General features: G+C 39.8%; 1 protein-coding gene across 2 annotated transcripts in view; it reads right to left on the bottom strand.

The window, feature by feature from the left end:
- Nucleotides 1–22,638, bottom strand: part of LOC127811425 (probable acyl-CoA dehydrogenase IBR3) — a 35,360-nt gene that overhangs the window by 7,815 nt on the left and 4,907 nt on the right. For both annotated transcript variants that reach the window (XM_052351284.1, XM_052351286.1), the window contains one exon: nt 216–401. In XM_052351284.1, the coding sequence (XP_052207244.1) occupies nt 216–401 (186 nt within the window). The remainder of the gene's footprint in view (nt 1–215; nt 402–22,638) is intronic.

The raw sequence follows: 22,638 nt of genomic DNA, 5'->3' as shown, positions 1-22,638 counted from the left end.
AAAATAAGAAATTAGGTGCAACTCAGATTTCTTTTGACATTTAGGATGGTATTCATTAATGATTTTAATGGCATTCCAACTCAGAAACAGATAAAAATAACATAATTTTATATTTATTTTTAAACTAGGGCTTCATTAAGAATTTCATCATCTCTACAGCAGCTGAGACTGAACAACATTAACTCATTCAATTATAGGGTTCTAATATACTGCACCTCAGTGGGATGGAATACAAGATTATCAATCCGATAGTCACCATGAACTATGCCTGATGTTGCTGTTGAGGAATCTTCAAGAGGAATATGATTTCGTAACCAATCAACCAGCTCTATCATTCTTGGATTTCTATTGGACTTCCCCTCCCCAGTTGAAGCAATGTATTGTTTGGCCCATCTCTCTACCTAAGGTAGGCATCATTTGTCAGTCAAATTAAGCTACAAAAGCTTTTATTCAAATTTTTAAATGCCGAGCAAAAAGTCAATACCAAGTCCAAAAAAACAGAAATCTCAAACTGCAAGCAAAAAGCAAAATGCGAGCATTGGATAATGGCCCAACAAACTTCATAAGATTCATTGTCATGTGTAAACAAGCTGTAATTGCTTTTTCGTATGTTCATTGTAGGGCCAATCACCCTATATATACAAGTAGAGAGTTACAAAGTAGGAAAGATTACAAGAAGGAAACTGTGAGGAAAGGAAACCTAATCAAATCTGTACAACAAAGTCTACCGATAATTATAGAAAGATTCCCACAATCAATCTCCTGTGATGGGGCTAAATCCGATGGGATTGATTCCCCAACAATCTGGTGGGACTGATTCTCCCAACACTCCCCCTCAAGCTAGAAAGTATACATTAACCATTCCCAACTTGCATGTAATCCCCTAATATCTAGCCGATGGAAGACCTTTGGTTAGGATGTCTGCTAATTGGTTTTCTATTGGCGTATAAAGAATAGAAATTAAACCACCGTCCAGTTTTTCCTTGATGAAATATCTATCAACTTCTATATGTGTGGTACGATCATGCTAGATTGGATTGTGAGCAATGCTAATAACAGACTTGGTATCACAATACAATTTCATCGTTCCTTCCGATTTGATTTTGAGATCATTTAAGATAATTCTCAACCATAGAAGTCCACATACTTCATGAGCCATAGCTCTAAATTCTTCCTCGGCATTTGATCTAACAACCACACTTTGCTTTTTACTCCTTCATGTGATTAAGTTTTCTCGTAGAAACGTACAATAGCCTGATATTGATCATCTGTCCATAGGTGAACCTGCATAGTCAGCATCAGAATAGGCTTTGAGAGTCATACCACCATTACTCCGGAACATGATTGCTTTTCCTAGAATTGCCTTTAAGTAATGCAGAATCCGGTTTACCGCTTGTAGGTGTTCCTCCCTTGGGTCATCATATATTGGTTAATTGTTCCGACAGAGTAAGCAATATCGGGTCTGGTATGAGACAAATATATTAACTTGCCAACTAACCTTTGTGTTGAGACTCGACAGAAAACTTAGGGTTTTTCCTTAAGCAATCACAAAATATTTGATGGTCTAAATGAAACAAACATTCACAGTGCTAGAATCAAAAAATATAAACGCAGAGAAACAAAAATAAGAACAGAGACACAAGAGTTTTTATCGTGGTTCACCTCAAACTGAGGCTACATCCACGTTGAGCTCGAGAGAGAAGAGCTCACTGCACTATGAGATGAAAATCGGATTACACTCTCATAAGCCCTCAAACAAAACCCTCAAACAATCAATGGTTCGAGAACACAAAACTGCCGATCAATCACTTAATACAGATTAAAGGCAAACCTATCGAACCACTAAAACTATACAGACATGTACAGAAAAAGAATTCGGGAACAAACCAGAAAGAACCCTAGCCAGAAGGCGAGAGCCTTCAACCCGCAAGAACCAACCCGATAGAAAAAACCCTTTCTGATTTTCCTTCCGTCTTTTTCTTTTTGCCTCTCTCACAATTCACATCTCGAGGCAGCAATTAAAAGCGATCAAGAGCGGCTGGGATTGCGCCTCAAAAAGTGTGGATTAATGGACCAGATCAAATCGTGCAAGCACGATTATAATCCCAACAGAAAACAGCAGAGGAGCAAGAGAGCAGGAGATGATCGGGCAAAGGATGAGGGAGCATGATCAGGCGCCAGCTGAGGGTCAGCTGATGGTTGCCACGTGCAGCCATCCAGCGGCTGCCAAATGGCAGCACGCGGTTGCTGCACGTGGCCATCCAGTCAGCAAAGAGAGACGACACCGTTTGGAGCTTCACAATTAACAATCTCCACCTTGAAGCACCAAACAGAAAAAGTGAAATCCAAACATCATAACAAAAAATGCAGCATGCTACAATTCTCTCTTTCATGGCTCTGGTTGATAAGATCAACCAACACCCACATGCAACAGGTCCAAGCAATGCTTGAACTTTGTTGCATTTAGCAACTTTGTACCCATATCAGCAGGGTTATTTTCTGTAGGCACTTTAAGTATAGATATAGTGCCATTAGCATAGTTATTAAAGGCGCGCCTAGGCGCAAGGCGCCTTAAGGCGCCAGTTTGGCGCCTCGCCTGGGCTGAGGCGAGGCAGTTTCTGCAAGGCGCGCCTCATGAAAACCGCGCCTGCATCCTGCCTGCATCATTTCTTTCTCTCCTCTCCAGCATCCCCTCTTCTCAGTTTCAGCATGTATACATCACTACTTATTTACATTTCTTTAGTTTAAGTAAATGTCCACATTTTCTTTTATTTATATTTTACCTTCCATTTACTTTAATACATAAATGTAAATAAGAAAGTACCCCCCATTTGGATTCAATAAAAATATCTAAAAAATCAAAATCCATAACAATAAGAAAATAGAATTTTGATTTTAGTACAAATTCAGAATTTAGCGATTTTACCACCCCCAAAATACATACCTACTATTTCTTGAAAAATTCATTAAAAATCATTTTAACAACAATGAATATTAACTATCAAAATACCGGGAGTTAGTTTTTCAAAATGAAAACATTTTCTTATATGTCTCCTTATAATGCCCTAATCTTCTAGACTTAGAAAAAATGCGCTAATCTTCCAAACCTAGAAAAATAGCATTTTTCAAAATGAAAGCATTTTCTTGATTGTGGACTTGTAATGTTTATTGATTGTGGAGAATACTAAAGCTATTCCAAAATGTCCTCTATCAATAAAACAAGAGATTGGAGAGTACATGCAAAAGAAGAAAAATAACAAGGAATCAAGGATGAGCAAAATATGGCACCGTAAGATGATGATTTTCAATTTGGTGAAGGGTATGATGATGATGATGATTAAAACTTCTTTATTGATTGTGGACTTGTAGTGTTTATATGTTTGTTTAGAACTTTGCACGATGGTTGGTACTTGTTTGAGTTTGAGACTTTAAGTTTGAACTTTGATGATGTTTCTAGTTTAGAAATTGTATGATGAATGAATTAACTTTGATGTTGTTAGTTTAGAATTTGAAGATAATGAAACATTAATGATATGCATGTGTTATTATTGATAATTTGATAGTTTTTTATGATTTTACAAGATTTTTAATTTTTTTTCTAAAAGGTGCGCCTCGCTTCGCAAAGGCGCGCCTCGCCTTGTGCGCCTCGCGCCTCAGGCTCCAGGACCCTTTGCGGCTCGCGCCTTTCAGAACTATGGCCATTAGCAACCAAATCTCTAATATAATGATACCTGACATCCACGTGCTTGGTGCGTTCATGATAGACTGGATTTTTGGTCAAGTGAATCGCACTTTGACTGTCTGAGTATACCACAGCCTTACCTTGGAGCAGTTGGATTTCCTGGAGGATACCTTGAAGCCACACTGCCTCTTTAACAGCATCAGTTACTGCTACATATTCAGCCTCAGTGGAAGACAGAGCAACCAGAGGCTGCAGCTATGATTTCCAGCTGATGCAATTTCCACCTAAGGTGAAATATAAAGCAGTAGTGGACTTACGAGAGTCTCTATCCCCTGCAAAGTCAGAATCTACATACCCAACAAGATCAAGAGAATTAAATCTTTTCTTGTAACTTAATCCAACATTAACTGATCCATGTATATATCTCAATAAATATTTAAGAGCATCCCAGTGAGGTTTACCTGGGTTGGACATGAATCTGCTGAGGGTTGAAATGGCATAGGCTAAATCAGGCCTTGTGCTAATCATAGCATACATGATGGTTCCAATAGCATTAGCAAATGGTACACTTTCCATTTTAATGATTTCAGAGTTGGACGAAGGGCATTGAGATTTAGTTAAGACAAAATGTCCAGCTAATGGGACACTCACTGGCTTGCAATTTTGCATGCCAAACCTTTTCACAGATTTCATCAAGTAGTCATTTTGATGAACCTTTAAGATGAAATTTTTTCTATCCCTTTCTATTGTCATTCCTAGAACTTTCTTAGCTGAACCTAAGTTTTTCATGTCAAAACTTGTGTTGAGCATCTGTTTTAATTCATTTATCTTTGACTTAGACTTGCTAATTAACAGAATGTCATCAACATATAACAATAGATAAATGGGATCATTTGAGAGAATAAAATAGAAACAGTTATCATATTTACTCCTTACAAACCCAATTCCTAAGACCAAATTATCAAACTTTTTATACCATTGTCTTGGGGATTGTTTTAAGCCATAAAGGGATTTCTTTAGTAAACAGACATGCTCAGGTTTGTTTGAGTCAATATATCCAGCAGGTTGTATCATGTAAATTTTCTCCTCTAAATCTCCATGTAAAAAAGCTGTTTTAACATCTAATTGTTCTAATTCAAGATCAAATTGAACAACCACAGACAGCATCATGCGAATGGTTTTGAATTTTACTACAGGGGAGAAAATTTCAGTGTAGTCTATTCCTTCTCTCTGAGTAAACCCCTTTGCCACTAATCTTGCTTTATACCTAATAGGGTCAATGAGAGTTATGCCTTCCTTTAACTTATACAACCATTTACACTGGATTAACTTCTGTTTTTGAGGTCTAGGCACCAACTCCCAGGTGCCATTAATTTTAAGTGAGGCCATTTCCTCATCCATGGCCTGCTGCCACTTAACACTTTCCTTAGAGCTGACAGCCTCCTCATATGTAGAAGGCTCACTGCTCCTTAATTCCAGACCTGCCACAAAGGCACAAAACACTAGATCCGAATAGGCATACCTGGCAGGGGGTCTAGAAACCCTCCTGCTTCTATCTCGAGCTAGGTGATAATCACTAAGATCTTGGGTGGGGCTGAAATGCTCCACCTCAATCTCAGATTCTCTTTCTTGTTCCTCTTGATCATCATCATGATCAGAGGTTTGGTTTTCATAAGGGTTTGGAACATCTTCTAGGTTGGATTCTGTTGGAGCAGCTGGAAGAGAACCTTCTGCTTGCTCCACCTCAATTTGAGACCCTCCTAGAATAATGAAATCATCTGGGTTACTATTATTATTATTGGTTTCTTCAGGATTTATGATTTTACAAGGGAAAATGGCTTCATTAAAAAATGACATCTCTGCTAATAATAATTTTTATCCCACCAGATTGTCTTTCCCATAATCTAAAGCCTTTGGTCCCCTCTTGGTAACCAATGAACACACACTTAATGGACCTAGCATCTAACTTACCATCTGATTTGTGAGCATATGCTTCACAACCAAACACCCTTAGGTAATCTAGATTTATTTTTCTATTGGTCCATTTTTCTTCAGGGCATTTTAGATTTAAGGCAGTGGAAGGGCTTCTATTTACCAAATAGGCTGCTGTAGACAAGGCCTCCCCCAAAAAGACTTTGGCATATTAGAGGTGAACAAGAGGCATCTAACTTTTTCAAGAAGAGTTCGGTTCATCCTCTCAGCTACCCCATTTTGTTGGGGTGTATACCTCACAGTCCTATGCCTAAGAATACCTTGGGTATTACAAAATTCATCAAACTCTTTGTTACAGAATTCTAGACCATTGTCTGTCCTTAAGGTTTTAATCTTTCTATCTATTTGATTTTCAATTAAGTTCTTCCAAGTCTTAAACTTCTCTAGGGTCTGGTCTTTAGATTTTAAAAGAAAAACCCAAACCTTCCTAGTGAAATCATCAATAATAGAGAGAAAGTATCTGTTACCACCATGAGTAGGGACCTGAGAAGGCCCCCATAAGTCAGCATGTATATACTCTAGGCATACCTTCGCCAGGTGGGTTCCCTTATGGAAACCCAGCCTGTGTTGCTTGCCTAGGACACATGGCTCACAAAAGTCGAGGGACCCCACTGGCATTGAACCAAGGTAGCCTTGGTTGGACAGTGCCTTAAGACCTTTTAGGCTCATATGACCAAGTCTCAAGTGCCATAATTCTGTCTTATCAGATTTTACTATGCATGCAGAATTAATAATATCAGAAGGAAAATAACAGCCATCCAACACATATAATCCATTTTTCTTAACTCCAGTTAGAATTAGATTATCTCCCTTAAACACATGCATGGATCCATTTTCTGCCTTATAGGAGAACCCTAGTTCATCTAATGTGCCAAGAGATATTAGATTCCTTTTTAGATCAGGAACATATCTTACATCAGTTAATGTTCTAATTTTGTTGTCATGCAATCTGAGAGATATGTTTCCTATACCTCTAATCCTACAAGATTGGTTATTACCCATAAACACTGTTCCTGATTCTCTTTTATCAAATTTGTGAAACCAATCAATGTTAGGACACATATGAAAAGAACAACTGGAATCCATGATCCATTCATTATCAATAGAAACATTTGAAACAGTAAGTACCTCAGCTAAGCAATTTGAATTATTTGGATTAGCATTTATATTTCCCCCTTGCTTTTGTTTCTTGATAAAGTCATAACAGTATTTTTTGATGTGTCCTTTTTTCCCACAGTGATAGCATTTTTGATCATTATTATTTGTAAAGTGTTTTTTCTCATTCTTACTCTTTACAAATAAGTTATTTCCAGATTTCTTAGATGTTCCCAATTCTAGTTCTCTAGCCTTAATGCCTGAAATAACAAGGTCTAATGTAGGTACTATGCCAGTATATCTTAATGCATGTTTAACAACATCATAATCATCAGGCAATGCATTTAATAAAATCATAGCTTCACTCGAGTCTCCTAAAGCTTGATCAGTACCCCTAAGTAGCAATGCAAGTTTAGTGAATTCATCTATATTCTCATCCATTGTCTTAGATGTACTCATTTTATAATTAAATAACATGCCTTTCAAATATACTAAGTTAGATGCAGTAATGACAGAAAATAAAGCATCTAATTTATTCCATAGCTCTAAGGGAGTAGTCATACCATCCACTTTGCGGATCACACTGTCACCTAGATGGAGGAAGATCAAATTAAAAGCTTCCTCCCTGATTTCCTCTGTTCTTGCAAGCTGGTCTGCTGACCATTTGCGATCGTCTGTCTCAAGTGCTATAAGCACTTTATGATGAGAGAGTAATACTCTCATCTTTTTCTTGCAGCTTCCAAAGTCTCTTTTTCCATCAAATATACCGATCTCAAATCGGGTAGAGTTCATCTTCGTATTGCACGAAGGTAACCTAAAAGGGCTCTATTCACTGAAATGAATCAATACAGCAAACACCCGCTGACATGGACTCTATCAGAGAACCCTAAATATTGAAGAACGATTGACCTTCCAGGAAAAACCTTAGGAGCCGAACTTAAAGTGGCTCTGATACCACTATTGAGACTCGACAGAAAACTTAGGGTTTTTCCTTAAGCAATCACAAAATATTTGATGGTCTAAATGAAACAAACATTCACAGTGCTGGAATCAAAAAATATAAACGCAGAGAAACAAAAATAAGAACAGAGACACAAGAGTTTTTACCGTGGTTCACCTCAAACTGAGGCTACATCCACGTTGAGCTCGAGAGAGAAGAGCTCACTGCACTATGAGATGAAAATCGGATTACACTCTCATAAGCCCTCAAACAAAACCCTCAAACAATCAATGGTTCGAGAACACAAAACTGCCGATCAATCACTTAATACAGATTAAAGGCAAACCTATCGAACCACTAAAACTATACAGACATGTACAGAAAAAGAATTCGGGAAAAAACCAAAAAGAACCCTAGCCAGAAGGCGAGAGCCTTCAACCCGCAAGAACCAACCCGATAGAAAAAACCCTTTCTGATTTTCCTTCCGTCTTTTTCTTTTTGCCTCTCTCACAGTTCACATCTCGAGGCAGCAATTAAAAGCGATCAAGAGCGGCTGGGATTGCGCCTCAAAAAGTGTGGATTAATGGACCAGATCAAATCGTGCAAGCACGATTATAATCCCAACAGAAAACGGCAGAGGAGCAGGAGAGCGGGAGATGATCGGGCAAAGGATGAGGGAGCATGATCAGGCGCCAGCTGAGGGTCAGCTGATGGTTGCCACGTGCAGCCATCCAGCGGCTGCCAAATGGCAGCACGCGGTTGCTGCACGTGGCCATCCAGTCAGCAAAGAGAGACGACACTGTTTGGAGCTTCACAATTAACACTTTGGTAGCTGCCTTTATTAACTATGTTGCCTTAATCTTTTGACCCTAGTCTATGATTCGGGTCAATGGGAGAGCTTGTTGGCTTGCTGTTAAGTTTCCCTATTTCCTTTAGCAGGTCCAAAATATACTTCCTTTGGGATAGAAATATATTGTTTTTGGAATAGGTTATTTCAATTCCAATAAAATATCTCAACTTACCGAGATCTTTAATCTCAAATTCTCAGGTCAAATGTTCGCTTAGAGCAAACCTTTTAGTATCATCATTCCCTGTAATAATAATATTATCAACATAAACCAACAAGGCTATGATCGTACCTTTCTCATTATGTTTTATGAACAAGGTATGATCTCCCAAACTCTATTTATATCTTAGTTACCTCATTGCCTGTGTAAACTTGTCAAACCATGCCCTCGACAACTGTTTTAGACCATACAAGGCCTTTTTCAATCGACACACCTTATTATCCCCAAGTAGTCCTTCGAACCCAAAAGGAGACTCCATAAAAACTTCCTCTTCTAAGTCTCCATGAAGGAAGGCATTCTTAACATCAAGCTGTAACAATGGCCAATTAAAACAAGCAGCAAGAGAAATCAGTATTCTAACTGTATTCATCTTGGCTACCAGAGAGAATGTTTCTCGATAATCAATTCCATAGGTTTGTGTGTATCCTTTTGCTACCAATCTCGTTTTGTATCTTTTGAGTGTCCCATCAAATTTGTATTTCACTGTAAACACCCATATACATCCCACTAGCTTTTATTCTTTGGTTTAGGTATAACCTCCCAATTGTTGTTCTTTTCAAGTGCTTTCATTTCCTCCTTCATAACAAGTGTCCAATTCTTATCCAAGGTAGTTAAAATCGGGATTTTAAGTGGGATCGAAAAAGAGTTCATAAAATCGGATCGTAAAATTTTAGAGACAATTAAAAATACCCTTTAATTTTTATAAATATATGTTTATAATAACATAATTTTATAAAAAATAAATTAATATCATTTAATAACCTAATTATTCCTTATTATAACTCAAAAGATGATGCTTCCAAAATATAACTCAAAACTAACATGTTGGTATAGGCAATTTAGAGGCAAAATATAGCTTAAAATTCTTTAGAGGATGATTCCAATATTCTCCATTAGATTTAAATTGCAATTTATACTTGAAGCGTAAAATTGTAAATTTGTACACCTAAAATCGAGATTTTATAAGATTTTACATGGGATTTAAATCATTTGGGGGTCTCCAAAGCGTAAAATCGTAAAATCGTACGAGTAAAATCAAGATTTTAACAACAATGTTCTTATCCTTTAATGCATCATGAACCGATCTTGGGATTTCTATAGTGTCCAGTGAGGTAAAAAAGGCTTGATACTGTGAGGACAGTTTATGGTTAGATACAAATTAGGATATATGGTAAGATAGGATGTTTTGTGCATGCTCGGGTTCCCTTTCTTAATGCAATGGGTAGGTCAAGATCAGAGATTGGAGAAGGGATAGTGGTATCACCTTCCGTTAGGCAGGGATCTCGAACTTGTGTTGGTCTAGGATCAACTTCCTTCTTTCTTGAGTAGAGAGTTTCTCCTGGATTCAAGGCTGGCTGTTGCACTTTGGTTGTATGCTCATCACAAGCAGTGTTTATCTGAATTGGGGTAGCTGGAAGAGATAAGGTGGGAGGTTGAGATGGAAGGGAACTCGGTGAAGAGGTTGAAGATGGTTGGCTAGGTTGTTGAGAGGATACAGGAAGGTTTAGATGGGTGTTAAGATAAGATCTGCATCTTCACAATGGTGCTCCCCCCGAAGATGAGGGTGAGAAGAAAGGAAAAATGGGGTATCTTCATGAAAGGTGACATCCATGGAGACAAAGAATTTACAAGTGGAAAGATGATAGCACTTATACCCTTTTGGGGTGTTAGAATAGCCAAGGAAGATACACTTGAGTGTCCGAGGGTCAAGCTTGTCATGAAAATGTTGATGAAGATGTACTTAAGTTGTGCACCCAAAACCTTTGGAGACAAGGAATGGGGACAGACGGGTAGTGTTGTTGAATGAGGAGCCAAATGGGACTCTTGTTGTCCAGTGATCGAGAAGGAATGTGATTAATCAGATGAGTGGCAATGAGCACAGCTTCGCCCTAGAATTATTTAGGTACAAAGACTCAAATAACAGGGAATGGGTAACATTTAAGAGGTACGATTTTTCCTTTTAGCCACACCACTTTGTTTGGGGGTGTCTACACAAGAGGACTCGTAAATAATGCCTTCTTTGAGAAAGAATTGGTTGACACATTAATTGAAGTAGTCCTTGGTATTATCTGATCGAAGTTGTTTTATACACACCCCAAATTAGGTTTTGATCATTTGACAGAAATTGGGAAGAATAGTGGAAACATCATATTTGTCTTTCATGAGGTAAACCCAAGTGATTATAGTGCAATCATCAATAAAGGAAACAAACCATCTTGCCCTAGTGCAATTACAAACCTGTAAAGGACCCCATACATCACTATGGATTAATGAAAAAGGGAAAGTAGACCTTTATTAATCAAAGGAAAAGAAGTTATGTGATGTTTAGCAAGTTCACAGAATTCACAATGAAGTTTGTCAAGAGATACATGGTGAAATAAGATCGGAAAGCATAGTTTTTAAGAGACTAAATGGGGGATGGCCAAACCGATAATGCTGCAGCAAGATCTTGGAAGTAGTAAGAGAGGGGTTACATGTGATGAGAGTGCCAACTAGTGCCCTGATCCATTCGAAGTGCTCGTTGTCTCAAAATAGTAAAGTCCATCCTTAACCTTAACAAGTCCAATCCTCCTCCCTCAAGTCTTGTCTTGGAGAACACAATGTGTGTCCAAAAGGTTAACATTGCAGTTCAAAGATTTAGTAAGTTGGCTTATGGACAAATAGTTGGTGGATAGCTTGGGAACATGACGAACATTGGTTAATGGGATATGGGGAATGAGATTGATGTTTCCTTACCAGCAATAGGAATATGAGAGCCATTTGCAACAGCAATCCCTTTATAGCTCGAAAAAGGTTCATAGGTTTCAAAAAAGGTGGGACGCAGTGTCATGTGGCCGGTTGCTCCCAAGTCAAGAATCCATGAAGCTTTCATTAGCATTAAAGGAACAAGCAGAGAGACACTTACCAAAAGTGGCTATAGAGCATGCAGAACTATGTCACAACCCCGGGGGCAAATTTGAATTTTTGTTGTTGATGCATTAGCCAATTGTACTAGTTAGTTACTGCTATGATGATTGTACCTCTACGGTTAAGTTGTTAGCGAAAGGGAAGAGCCTATATAAGGCTAGAATGTATGAGGATGGGAATTCATGTTGAGCAATATAGAATTCTTTCCCTCCTAATTCTCTTTCCCTCTCAATTCCCCTCCCATCTTTCAAATTCTCCCTCCAAAACTCTCTATCTCTCTTTCGGTTACTCTATAATTCTAGAATTGCTCAAACCTCACATTAGAGACTTGACATTTTGGTATCAGAGCCAGCAATCCTTGGCAGAGAAGTGGTGTCTGGTGCAAGTACAAGCTGTGGACCAGATCATGGCGAATTGTGATCTGCGATTGGAATTGTGGATCTATCCCAATCAGAAAAAGTGAGTAGGTTACAGATCTAGATATGGCGAAAGGGACGTGGTTGAAACAATTGGAATCGATGATAGAAGCACTAGAGTTCAGAATGACACAGACTCACGAATCAGTCACCCAAAGCAAGGAAGATGTGGTGGCGATCAAAGAAGGCATGTGTGAGGATCTTACTACCTCTCGGGAGAGTATGCAAAGGGAATTGGAAAGGCATAGGGAGACAATGGAGTAATATGGCCAAAGGATTAACAACATGTTTAATATGCTGTCATCACTTCTTCACTTCCGATTACCCCTGAAATTTCCTCCCTGATCAGTAGTTGATCCGGGCATGCCCGACCAATGCCTCCCTAGACCATCGGGAGTGACAAAGGCAGGGAACTTGCCTGACGATGAGCCAAGAGTTTAGGTAAGGGAATCAGCCTCTCATAATACTAATCATACACCAATGCCGAGATTGGAGATACCTTTGTTTGATAGATCCAAGCCCAGGTGGTGGATCCGTCGGTGTGAACGTTTCTTTCATTCTATAATGTAGCTGAGAATCAGAGGATTACCCTAGCCACAACTTATTTGAATGATACGACTAATTCATGGTTCCAAGGATGGTCCAGATCTAGAGGGGTGGAGACAAGGTGGATTGATTTTGCTGAGGAATTGTGCAAACGTTTTGGGGAAAGAAACATGGTTGATGTGATCAAGGAGTTTAACAAACTTAAGTAGGAGGGATTGGTGGAGAAATTTGAAGAGTTAGGTGCTCTAATGTAGAATGCCCAACCCTCCCTCACAGAGCAATATTTCGTGTCAAGTTTTATCAGTGGCTTAAAGGATGAGTTAAGATCAATGGTGAAGATGATGATGCCAACCACAGTGAGACAGGCCGCCAAGAAGGCGAGGTTGTAGGAGTTGACCTTAGAAGCAATCTGTAAGAGGAACAAGACCATGCCAAGGTCAGTGCCTACTATTAGCCAACCCATAGGAGGTAATTCTCGAGCTATTGTGGTAGGTTTGACCAACACTCTTGCTATCAAGACTACCACGATGGAATAGAGGAGATTGATGGGATTGTATTACAAATGCGGGGATCGAAATAGCCTGGGTCACCAATGTAAGAGGCAACTGTTAAACATGGAAGGGATGGATGAGGAAAAAGAAGAAGGAATAGAAAAAGAAGAAGAAGGGGAAGTTGCAAAGAACGCCCCTGAGAAAGAACATGGGGATGAAGGTGGAGAGATTTATTTCCATGCACTCAAAGAAGAGGTTCAACTGGGAAGATCATAAAGGTGAGGGTCAGGTTGGCAAGAAGAAACTCATGGTGTTGATTGACAGTGGCAGTATCCATAGTTTTTTAAACGAAGCTACCACCACCGAATTTAAGTGTAAGATGACAACTACTACCCCCTTATCAATAACGGTGGCTAATAGTAACAAAATGTATAGTTAAGGTTGTTAAAATCGAGATTTTAAATAGGATCAAAAGAAGGTTTATAAAATCGAATCATAAACTTGGATTGTAAAATCTCAAGATTTTAAAGACAATTAAGAATATCCTTTAATCTATGTAAATATAAGTTTATAATGACATAATTTTATAAAAAATAAATTAATATTGCTTAATAATATGATTATTTCAACCTTGGGATGATCGCCCTTGCGCGGCCCCCGATACTCGTGCCCTCAATAATTTCAACCTTATTCCTACTATGAATGAAATACATGTTACCTATTTCAAAATAACTTCATCTATCAATTTCAATATGAAAATTTTAAATATTAAGTCCATTTATCATCATTCATCCATCCATAATGAAAATTTCGAATATTAGTTCATATAATGTAAATTCTCACAAGTCATATGAGTCATAACCTAATAAAAATAAAAATAACACATGTTGGTAAACTTTTACATTATAAGAAATAATTATAATAAAAGCTCCAACAAACATTCAATTCTTTAAGGAAACCAACAATAATTCACTTTCAAATTAAAGAAACCAACAATAATCAAATTAATGAAGGCAGAAGAAGAAGAAGAAGAAATAGATGAAGTTGTGGTGAACAGGAATCACCGAATCAGACATAAAATTGCAAAAGAAGAAATAGACGAAGTTGTATACCCCTTTAAGCTAAATTGACGACAACAACGAGAAATTGGAGCTCTGAATCGATTCATGTTGCACGGTGAGCACGAAAACATCAATTTGTGTTTTTGAATCGACGGCAACTCAGCCGGCAATTTTTGTGTTTGTGAAGTTATGAATTGACAGCAACACTAAGCACCAAGCAACCATGAGACAAGGGGAAACGACAAAAGGCTGTGACAAAGGTGCTTGAGAAAGATAAGGGTTCGCAGAGGCAAAGGGCATCCCTCGAATTAGAATTAATACTATGCTGGTTAGAGACAAAAAAAAAAAATTGTTTCTAACCTTTCTGTGCAAGAAAGATGAAATCGGTAAAATCGTTATATAACTCGGGATTCTACTGATTTTTACCAAGTTGAATCGGGATTCACTCAGATTATTTAGATTTTATATGGATGTTGAATCGTTTAAAGGTTCCTGACAAATAAAAACGTAAATCGTAAAAGTTGAATCGGGATTTTGACAACCATGTGTATAGTCACTACAAATATGTTGATTTTAAATGGATGATGCAAGGACAAGAGCTCAAGGCTAATCCAAGAATTTTGGAGCTAGGAGGCTGTGACATTGTCCTAGGAGTCGACTAGATGCGTACATTGAGCCCTTCAACGTTTGACTTCAATAAATTGGAAGTCACTATGGAGATAGGGGGTAGGAAGTTAACATTGGTGGGTAGGCTGGAGCAAGGGGAGTGTAGAATGATCAATGGGAGAAGATTATAGAAGCTGATATAGAAAAAAATGGGTCAAATTTCACAATTGTATTCAATACAAGCGATGGAATGGGAGGAAGAAGCATCATTTAGCTGTAAGCTCTGCTAATCTCCAACTTTCCACTGAAGTACAAACTTCCGATAGCTTGCACTTACTTTTGACAGAAGTTAAGGACTTATTTGTTGAACCCAATTCCCTACCACCCCAAAGACCACTAGACCATTCTATACACCTCAAGCCCAATTTTGAACCCGTGAACAATAGAGCCTACAGATACTCCCCAATTTAGTAGGCAAAAATAGAAAAGCAAGTATCAAACATGATAACCTCGTCAATCATTCAACCTAGCCAAAGCCCATTCACATCTCTAGTTCTCCTTATGAAAAAAAAGGATGGAACGTAAAGATTTTGTGTTGATTACCGTCGACTCAACTCCAACACCATCAAAAACAAGTTTCCTATACCCCTCATTGATGACCTACTAGATGAGTTATCTGAAGCCAAAATCTTTTCCAAATTGGACCTAAGATTTGGTTATCACCAAATCCGGATGAAACCCTCTGATATCCCAAAGACAGCCTTCAGGACACACCAAGGGCTATATGAATTTGTTGTCATGCCCTTTAGACTCACTAATGCCCAGACCACTTTCCAAGCATTGATGAACCGAATTTTCAACCCTTATTTGACAAAGTTTATATTGGTTTTCTTTGTCGACATCCTCATCTATAGTCCAAACTATGAACAACATCTCTCCCACCTCCAGACAACCCTTGAGGTCTTTAAATCTAACCAATTGTATGTCAAGCTATTGAAGTGTACTTTTGCTAAAGAGGAGGTGGAATATTTGGGCCATGTGATCTTTGGAGGAGTTAAAAACTGACCCAGGTAAGGTAACAACACTGGTGGAGTGGCCTAGACCTAATACGGTGAAGGAATTAAGGGGTTTCTTGGGGCTAGCAGGGTACTAAAGGAAGGTCATACAACACTAAGGGATCATCAATAAACCGTTAACAATGCTAATCAAGAAAGACAACTTCCATTGGAACCCTCAAGCCGAGGCTGCCTTCGTAACACCAAAAAGGGCTATGACACAAGCTCCAATGCTGGCATTGCCAAACTTTTCCAAGCCTTTTTGTAGTGGAGACAAATGCTTGTGACAGTGGAATAGGAGCAGTGCTCATGCAAGAAGGGAAGCCCTTAGCTTATATTAGCCAAGCCTTGGCTCTAAAGCACCCTGGGGTTAAGTGTTTATGATAAAGAGTTACTTGCAGTGTTAGCGGCGATGGATAAATGGAGGCACTATCTGAAAGGAAATCCCTTCATAATCAAAACAAATCATAAGAGCTTACAATTCTTATCTCAACAAAGGCTACATACTCACTTGCAAAGGAAAGGGGTTTCAAAGTTAATGGGGCTAGACTATACAACTCTCTCCCGCAAGGCAAAGGAGAATGTAGTAGTTGATGCCCTATCAAGAAAGAAGGAGAAGGGCAGTTCCCAAGCCATCATTGTTGTGGTCCAAGATTGGGTTAAGGAGTTGGTTGGAAGTTATGAACAATTAGGGTGTTTGAAGGACCTCATATCGTAACTGACAGTTCATCCTATAAGAAGCTCAGGGTACACACTCTCAAATGGCCTGGTTAGATTCAATGGAAGGCTAGTGGTTTGAGATGATATGGCCTTGAAAAAAAGGATCCTGAAAACACTGCATTGCTCCCCATTGGGTGGTCAATCCAGGATAAGGGCTACATATCATAAGGTGAGACAATTGTTCTTTTAGCCTAGGTAGAAAAAGGATGTTGTGGAATTTGTGCCATCATGTATGTCATGATCCTAGGGCTTAACCTAGGATCAGTTTGGGAATTGGAAGAATCCGATTCAGCTAAAGCCAAGAACAGAAGGAAATTAAGGAGGAAATTGGAAGAATGAGGGAGAGATTAGAAGTAGTATTAGGGGGATTAGAAGAACAGAAAAGAGGGAGATGAAAATCAAGAAAGGGGAGAGAATTTGGAAGAGGAGAAAAACAGATTCAATTCATTAATTTTTTCGATAACAAAACAAACCATTACAGCAATCTTTTATAGGCATATTTGCCTTCTAACAGTCTAGCACATGCTCCCATGTGCTTCTAACCACTTGCTAAAATATCCCTAACAAACTATTTTATCCTATTACAATAATACCCTTTTATTGTTCATAGGGTCATGACAATTCCCCCTTCCTTAAGAGAGTTCTTGTCCCCAAGAACTTGCAACAAGTAGTCATGTCTCTTCATCCAATTCCAGCCTTTTCCATTTGGTTCATCCTTCTTTCCTTCTTCCTCCTTCTAGGTCTCTTCTTCTTCATTTTTAGGTTCTCAATTGAAACAAAAATGATAATCATTGCAGACAAGGCTGCATCTTCCTCCAAAAAGTAACATACTATTTCCCTTGGGTTTGTAATAGCTACCAAATTAAGGTTGCTAGTACTCATAGTCTGGGGATCCAATATAATGCCAAAACCTGTCAAAGTGTCCACATCAAATGCCTTCAATGAATTTAGCCGCTCCTTGTCGTAGGTAGCATCTGAAATCTGCAACCCTACAGCCCTCAAATGTCGATCATTCTGAAACTCTAACCGACCAGCTACCACATATGTTCCCCTCTTCTTATCATCTCCAAAATTGGCAGGAACATGGTGGCATTGTTTAGGATCAGCAAGTCTTCCTTCTACTGGGGCTGTCTCCCTCTTATCGTTTGATAAAAATCCCTCCACGTTATCTAATCCTTCAGCCTTCAATTGTTGTTGCTCCTCAACCTCAAAATTTACAGCAACATTGTGGCACATTTTAGGATCAATTCTACACACCTTCGCAACATTGGAAGATATTTCAGCTTCAAGTAGGCCATCTTCATAGCAGTTCTGCTTCTGGTTCCGCCTTTCCTTCACTTCTGATTCATGCTCCAACTCTTTCATAAAATGATCAATGCTCCTTGCTTCCTTGTTTGCTCTTTCTTTCAGCTTCTCCTCCTGCTCCATTCCAAGGAATTCCTCCTTGTTAAAGCTTCCATGATAATCATCAAGATATTCCACTAGAAAGTTGTAATGATACTTCTTAATAAGTATCATTGCAAACTCTTGTAGCTTCTCGCGGAACATTCGACCGAATTCCTTGCACTCTTCATCAAACCCACTGCTAGTTCCTTTGTCCAATTGGCTTATCCCCTTCTTATGTTCCTTGTTGCTGCCAACTGAAAATTCAGCCTTCTTTGGCTGCCATTGAGGCTCCATTCCCACTAAAAATGCAGCCTTCTTTGGCTGCCATTGATGCTCCATTCCAACTAAAAATGAAGAATTTTTCTGCTGCAACTGAGACTCCAATGGTCTCAGATATGCATTGCTACCCATGGCTGAATTTTCACCAACAACATACTTCGATGGTGAAGGAATAGGAGTTCTATACATTCTGGATCCAACCCCTCTGCAAGCTAATCGGTTCTGAATTTGAATTGCCTCAAACTACACGGAATTACCGTCGGAAGCACCGGCCTACTCTCCTCCAAAAATTAGACGGAAATTCTAATCACTGGACCCTTACAGCCATGAAGATAACCTGGCTCTGTTGCGCCTACCCGTTCACAATCGCTTGGCCTCAAATTCGCTTCAGCTTATGGCAAGTTAGTCGCAGCACCTGCAAGCACCAGTCGGAAGCCTCACTGTCTGTCCACTCCAGTCACAATCACCACTATCACCCTCCCAAATCAGGTTGGAGTCGCTGGTGGCGCTCGCTAATAAACACCGAGGCCCTAGAAATTGTTGGAACTCCAGAATTCGTTGGAATTAGCTGTTGGGAGTTGCTGAATTCACAACCCAGAAGCGTGGGTCACTAGACTACAGTGACCTAACTTAGATCAACTCCACTTATGCCTCCAATCCTCGCCCAATCGAATTGAACCCACAGAATTCCGAACGGGATGGCCGATCAAAACCGCAACACCATAGCCGCACTTGTAGGAAGCTTATTGGTCTGGGTCGGAATGGTCTTCCAACCTGGTCACAACTCGCTGGGCCATCCGCTTCACCTCCGACGGACTCACTCTCGCCTTGGACAATCGCACCCCTCTGGTCACCCACTCCAGTCACGACCTCCTGGCCGTCCGCGTCAACCTTCGACAGACTGTCGCCTCTGGAATCGTCTGGGCTGCTCGCCTTCCTTGAGCGAATGCGATGCAACCAACGAAATTATGCAGAATTGAGAATTCGGTGGTTGCAGTAGCTTACGACTTGGCTTCCAAGTCCGTTGAAGCTGCGTTCCCTTCCACTTCGAGCAAGACTCACTGAAATTCGTGGCCAAGCATCAATGGTCGGCTTCGTCTTCAAGACTCGAACACACTTTCAGAATTCTCAAGCCGAGAGTCACTCCTCTGTCGGACTCACGGGAAGCTGAATTCGCTTAGCTTTGCTTCATCGTTCGGACAAGTCGGATCGGAATGACTGAAATGGTCTCCTCGTTTGATCGATGCTAATCTGGCTCGCTGAAAATCACTTGAGGCTTTGCTTCGATCACGCCTTCCTTCTCGCCTATCACATCATAACCAAGGAAACTCGTTGGAGTCCTTGTATTCAGCTGGAATCACTTAACAGGAAGAACCGCAGAGAAACGGTGGCTCTGATACCAATTTGTCATGATCCTAGGGCTTAACCTAGGATCAGTTTGGGAATCGGAAGAATCCGATTCAGCTAAAGCCAAGAACAGAATGAAATTAAGGAGGAAATTGGAAGAATGAGGGAGAGATTAGAAGAAGTATTAGGGGGATTAGAAGAACAGAAAAGAGGGAGATGAAAATCAAGAAAGGGGAGAGAATTTGGAAGAGGAGAAAAACAGATTCAATTCATTAATTTTTTCGATAACAAAACAAACCATTACAGCAATCTTTTATAGGCATATTTGCCTTCTAACAGCCTAGCACATGCTCCCATGTGCTTCTAACCACTTGCTAAAATATCCCTAACAAACTATTTTATCCTATTACAATAATACCCTTTTATTGTTCATAGGGTCATGACAATGTACAACTTGCCAATGTTGTAAACATAAGCAGGTGGCCTATCTGGGTCTATTACAACCATTAGCAATACCTAAGCAAGCCTGGGAGGGAATCTCCATGGATTTTATAGAAGGTCTACCCAAATCTAAAGGGAAAGAAGATGTATTGGTGGTGGATTGATTAACTAAATTTGCCCACTTCCTTAGACTCACCCATCCATTTACAATTCAAGAGGTGGCAAAAGTGTTCCTAGATTTTGTGGCTAAAATTCATGGGGTGCCTAAATCAATTCTATCTGATAGGGATAAGATCTTTACTAATACTTTCTAACAGGAGTTATTTATTAATTTGGGAGTGGGATTGCATATGTCTACTGCTTATCATCCACAAACAGATGGCCAGACTGAGAGGGTCAATTAGTGCCTGGAAACTTACCTGAGGTGTATGTGTTTCACTAAACCCAAAAGTTAGAACAGATAGTTATCCCTAGCACAGTGGTAGTATAATTCTAGTTACCACAATGCCATCAAGAGAAGCCCTTTTGAAGCAATGTTTGGTTATAGACCTCCCTTATTGCCAACAAAATCCAATTCCACAACCACCACCACCACAACCGTGGAATAGTATTTACAGCAAAGGCAAGAGGTGCTAACTATACTTAAGAGAGAATTGGCCATAGCCTAGAACAGGATGAAGCAAAAGGCTGATAAAAGGAGGAGTGACAGGTCTTTCAATGTGGAGGACAGGGTCTACCTTAAGGTGAAGCGGTTCCTACAGCAACCCTTTGCAGCCACACCAACTTCCAAGCTTAGTCCTAAGTACTTCGGGCCCTATCCCATAGAATCCATGGTGGGAAAAGTGACCTATAAGCTGCAATGGCCAGCAAGGGTCCACACTTACCCCGTGTTCCATGTCTCACTACTGAAAAGGTCTATAGAACCTATTGTTCCTATGAGCCAAGACTTGCCAACTGTAGATGAAGATCTGGAAGAGGCTCTCGAACCCCGAACTATTATAGATAAGAGGGTGATTTATCAAGGCACTACACCTCTGACCTAGGCGTCGGTACAGTGGTCACACATGCTCCCTGACCATACAACTTAAGAATATCTACCAGAGCTACTCAAGCAATTCTCGAGAGCTACTAGCCTACTCTAAAATTCTTGAGGACAAGACCCCAAGGGAAAATTTGAATTTTTGTTGTTGATGCATTAGACAATTGTACTAGTTAGTTCCTGCTATGATGATTGTATCTCTACGATTAAGTTGTTAGCCGAAGGGAAGAGCCTATATAAGGTTAGAATGTATGAGGATGGGAATTCATATTAAGTAATACAGAATTCTTTCCCTCTCATTTCTTTCTCCCAATTCCCCTCCCATCTTTCAAATTCTCCCCCCAAAACTCTCTCTCTCTTTCGACTGCTCTATAATTCCAGAATTGCTCAAGCCTCACATTAGAGACTTGACAAACTAGAGCCAAAGAGGGATAGGATAAAACCTCGCAACTTCTCAATTTCTTCCTTAGTCCACCAAGTTCATCACTATCGGCAAAAGCATCTTGGGATTGATCTGTCATTTTGGCAATGTTCGTTGACTGTTATGCTTATCCCTTGAACCCACTAGTCCAACTTAGAACTTGAGCCTTTCCATGAAGCTTGAAACAGTTTTCTCGTGTAATGTGGCTTCTTACAAAATGTGCACCAAAGACCATCTTTATTGGAGGGCTTAAGGCAATCTTTTTGATTTCCCATGGTTGTCTTTCCTCCATTAGGCTTCCTCGATACCATGGCAGATCCTTCGATTTGCTGAGATTCCAACATAACTAAGCTCCTATTTTTCTCGGCTCGAACAATAGAAAAGACTCCCCCCAATGGTGGCAGCTTTCCTCTTCCGAGGACTTGAACTCGAACTGGGTCAAACTATGGGTTTAGACCCACTAGAAACTCAAATACTCGATCTTGTTCAATGAATTCCTTCAAGGTTTGGGCATCCTTGCTGTCTTTCACCTTCAAATTCTAATAGTGATCAAGTTCTAACCACAAGCCATTCAATGTATCATAATAGTCTGTCACAAAAAAACTAACATGTTTTGTAGATGTGATTTTGGTTTTGATTTCAAACATCAAGGCTACATCCTGCATTTTCGAGTATGTCTTCCGACCAGTCTCCCATACCTCATGGGCAATGGATAGCAACATGAAGTTCCAACTAATTTCAGGTCGCACAAAGCCCCACAACCACGACGTAATACCGAGTCCTCCTCGTCCCATGCTGCGAATCTTGGGTTGTCTTTTGGTGGTCCCATTCCATCAAGATGACTTAGTTTCCCTTTCTCTTCAAGAACGTTCTCACCACTTGAGACCATTGTAGGTAATTTCTCCCATCTAACTAGTAGGATGGATTGAGATTTTGGAAGTCGCTCGCTGCAGCATTGTGAGCAGCTCCAAACAGCATAGAACCAGTGTTAGGGTTAGCCGAGGTGTGCCTAGGGTTGCTGGTTGCAGAAATTGAAGACATATCTTGTCGGGGCAGATCAACAGTCATTGGAAAATGAGCCGAACACTCACAGGAAGTTGAACAGTCACTGGAAAAACACGAACAGCCACCAGAAGATACCAACAGT

Source organism: Diospyros lotus, chromosome 10 (assembly GCF_014633365.1).
Source record: "Diospyros lotus cultivar Yz01 chromosome 10, ASM1463336v1, whole genome shotgun sequence".
NCBI lineage: Eukaryota > Viridiplantae > Streptophyta > Magnoliopsida > Ericales > Ebenaceae > Diospyros > Diospyros lotus.
The sequence above is the reverse complement of the archived record's forward strand: the minus strand, read 5'-3'. Positions and strand labels throughout refer to the sequence as shown.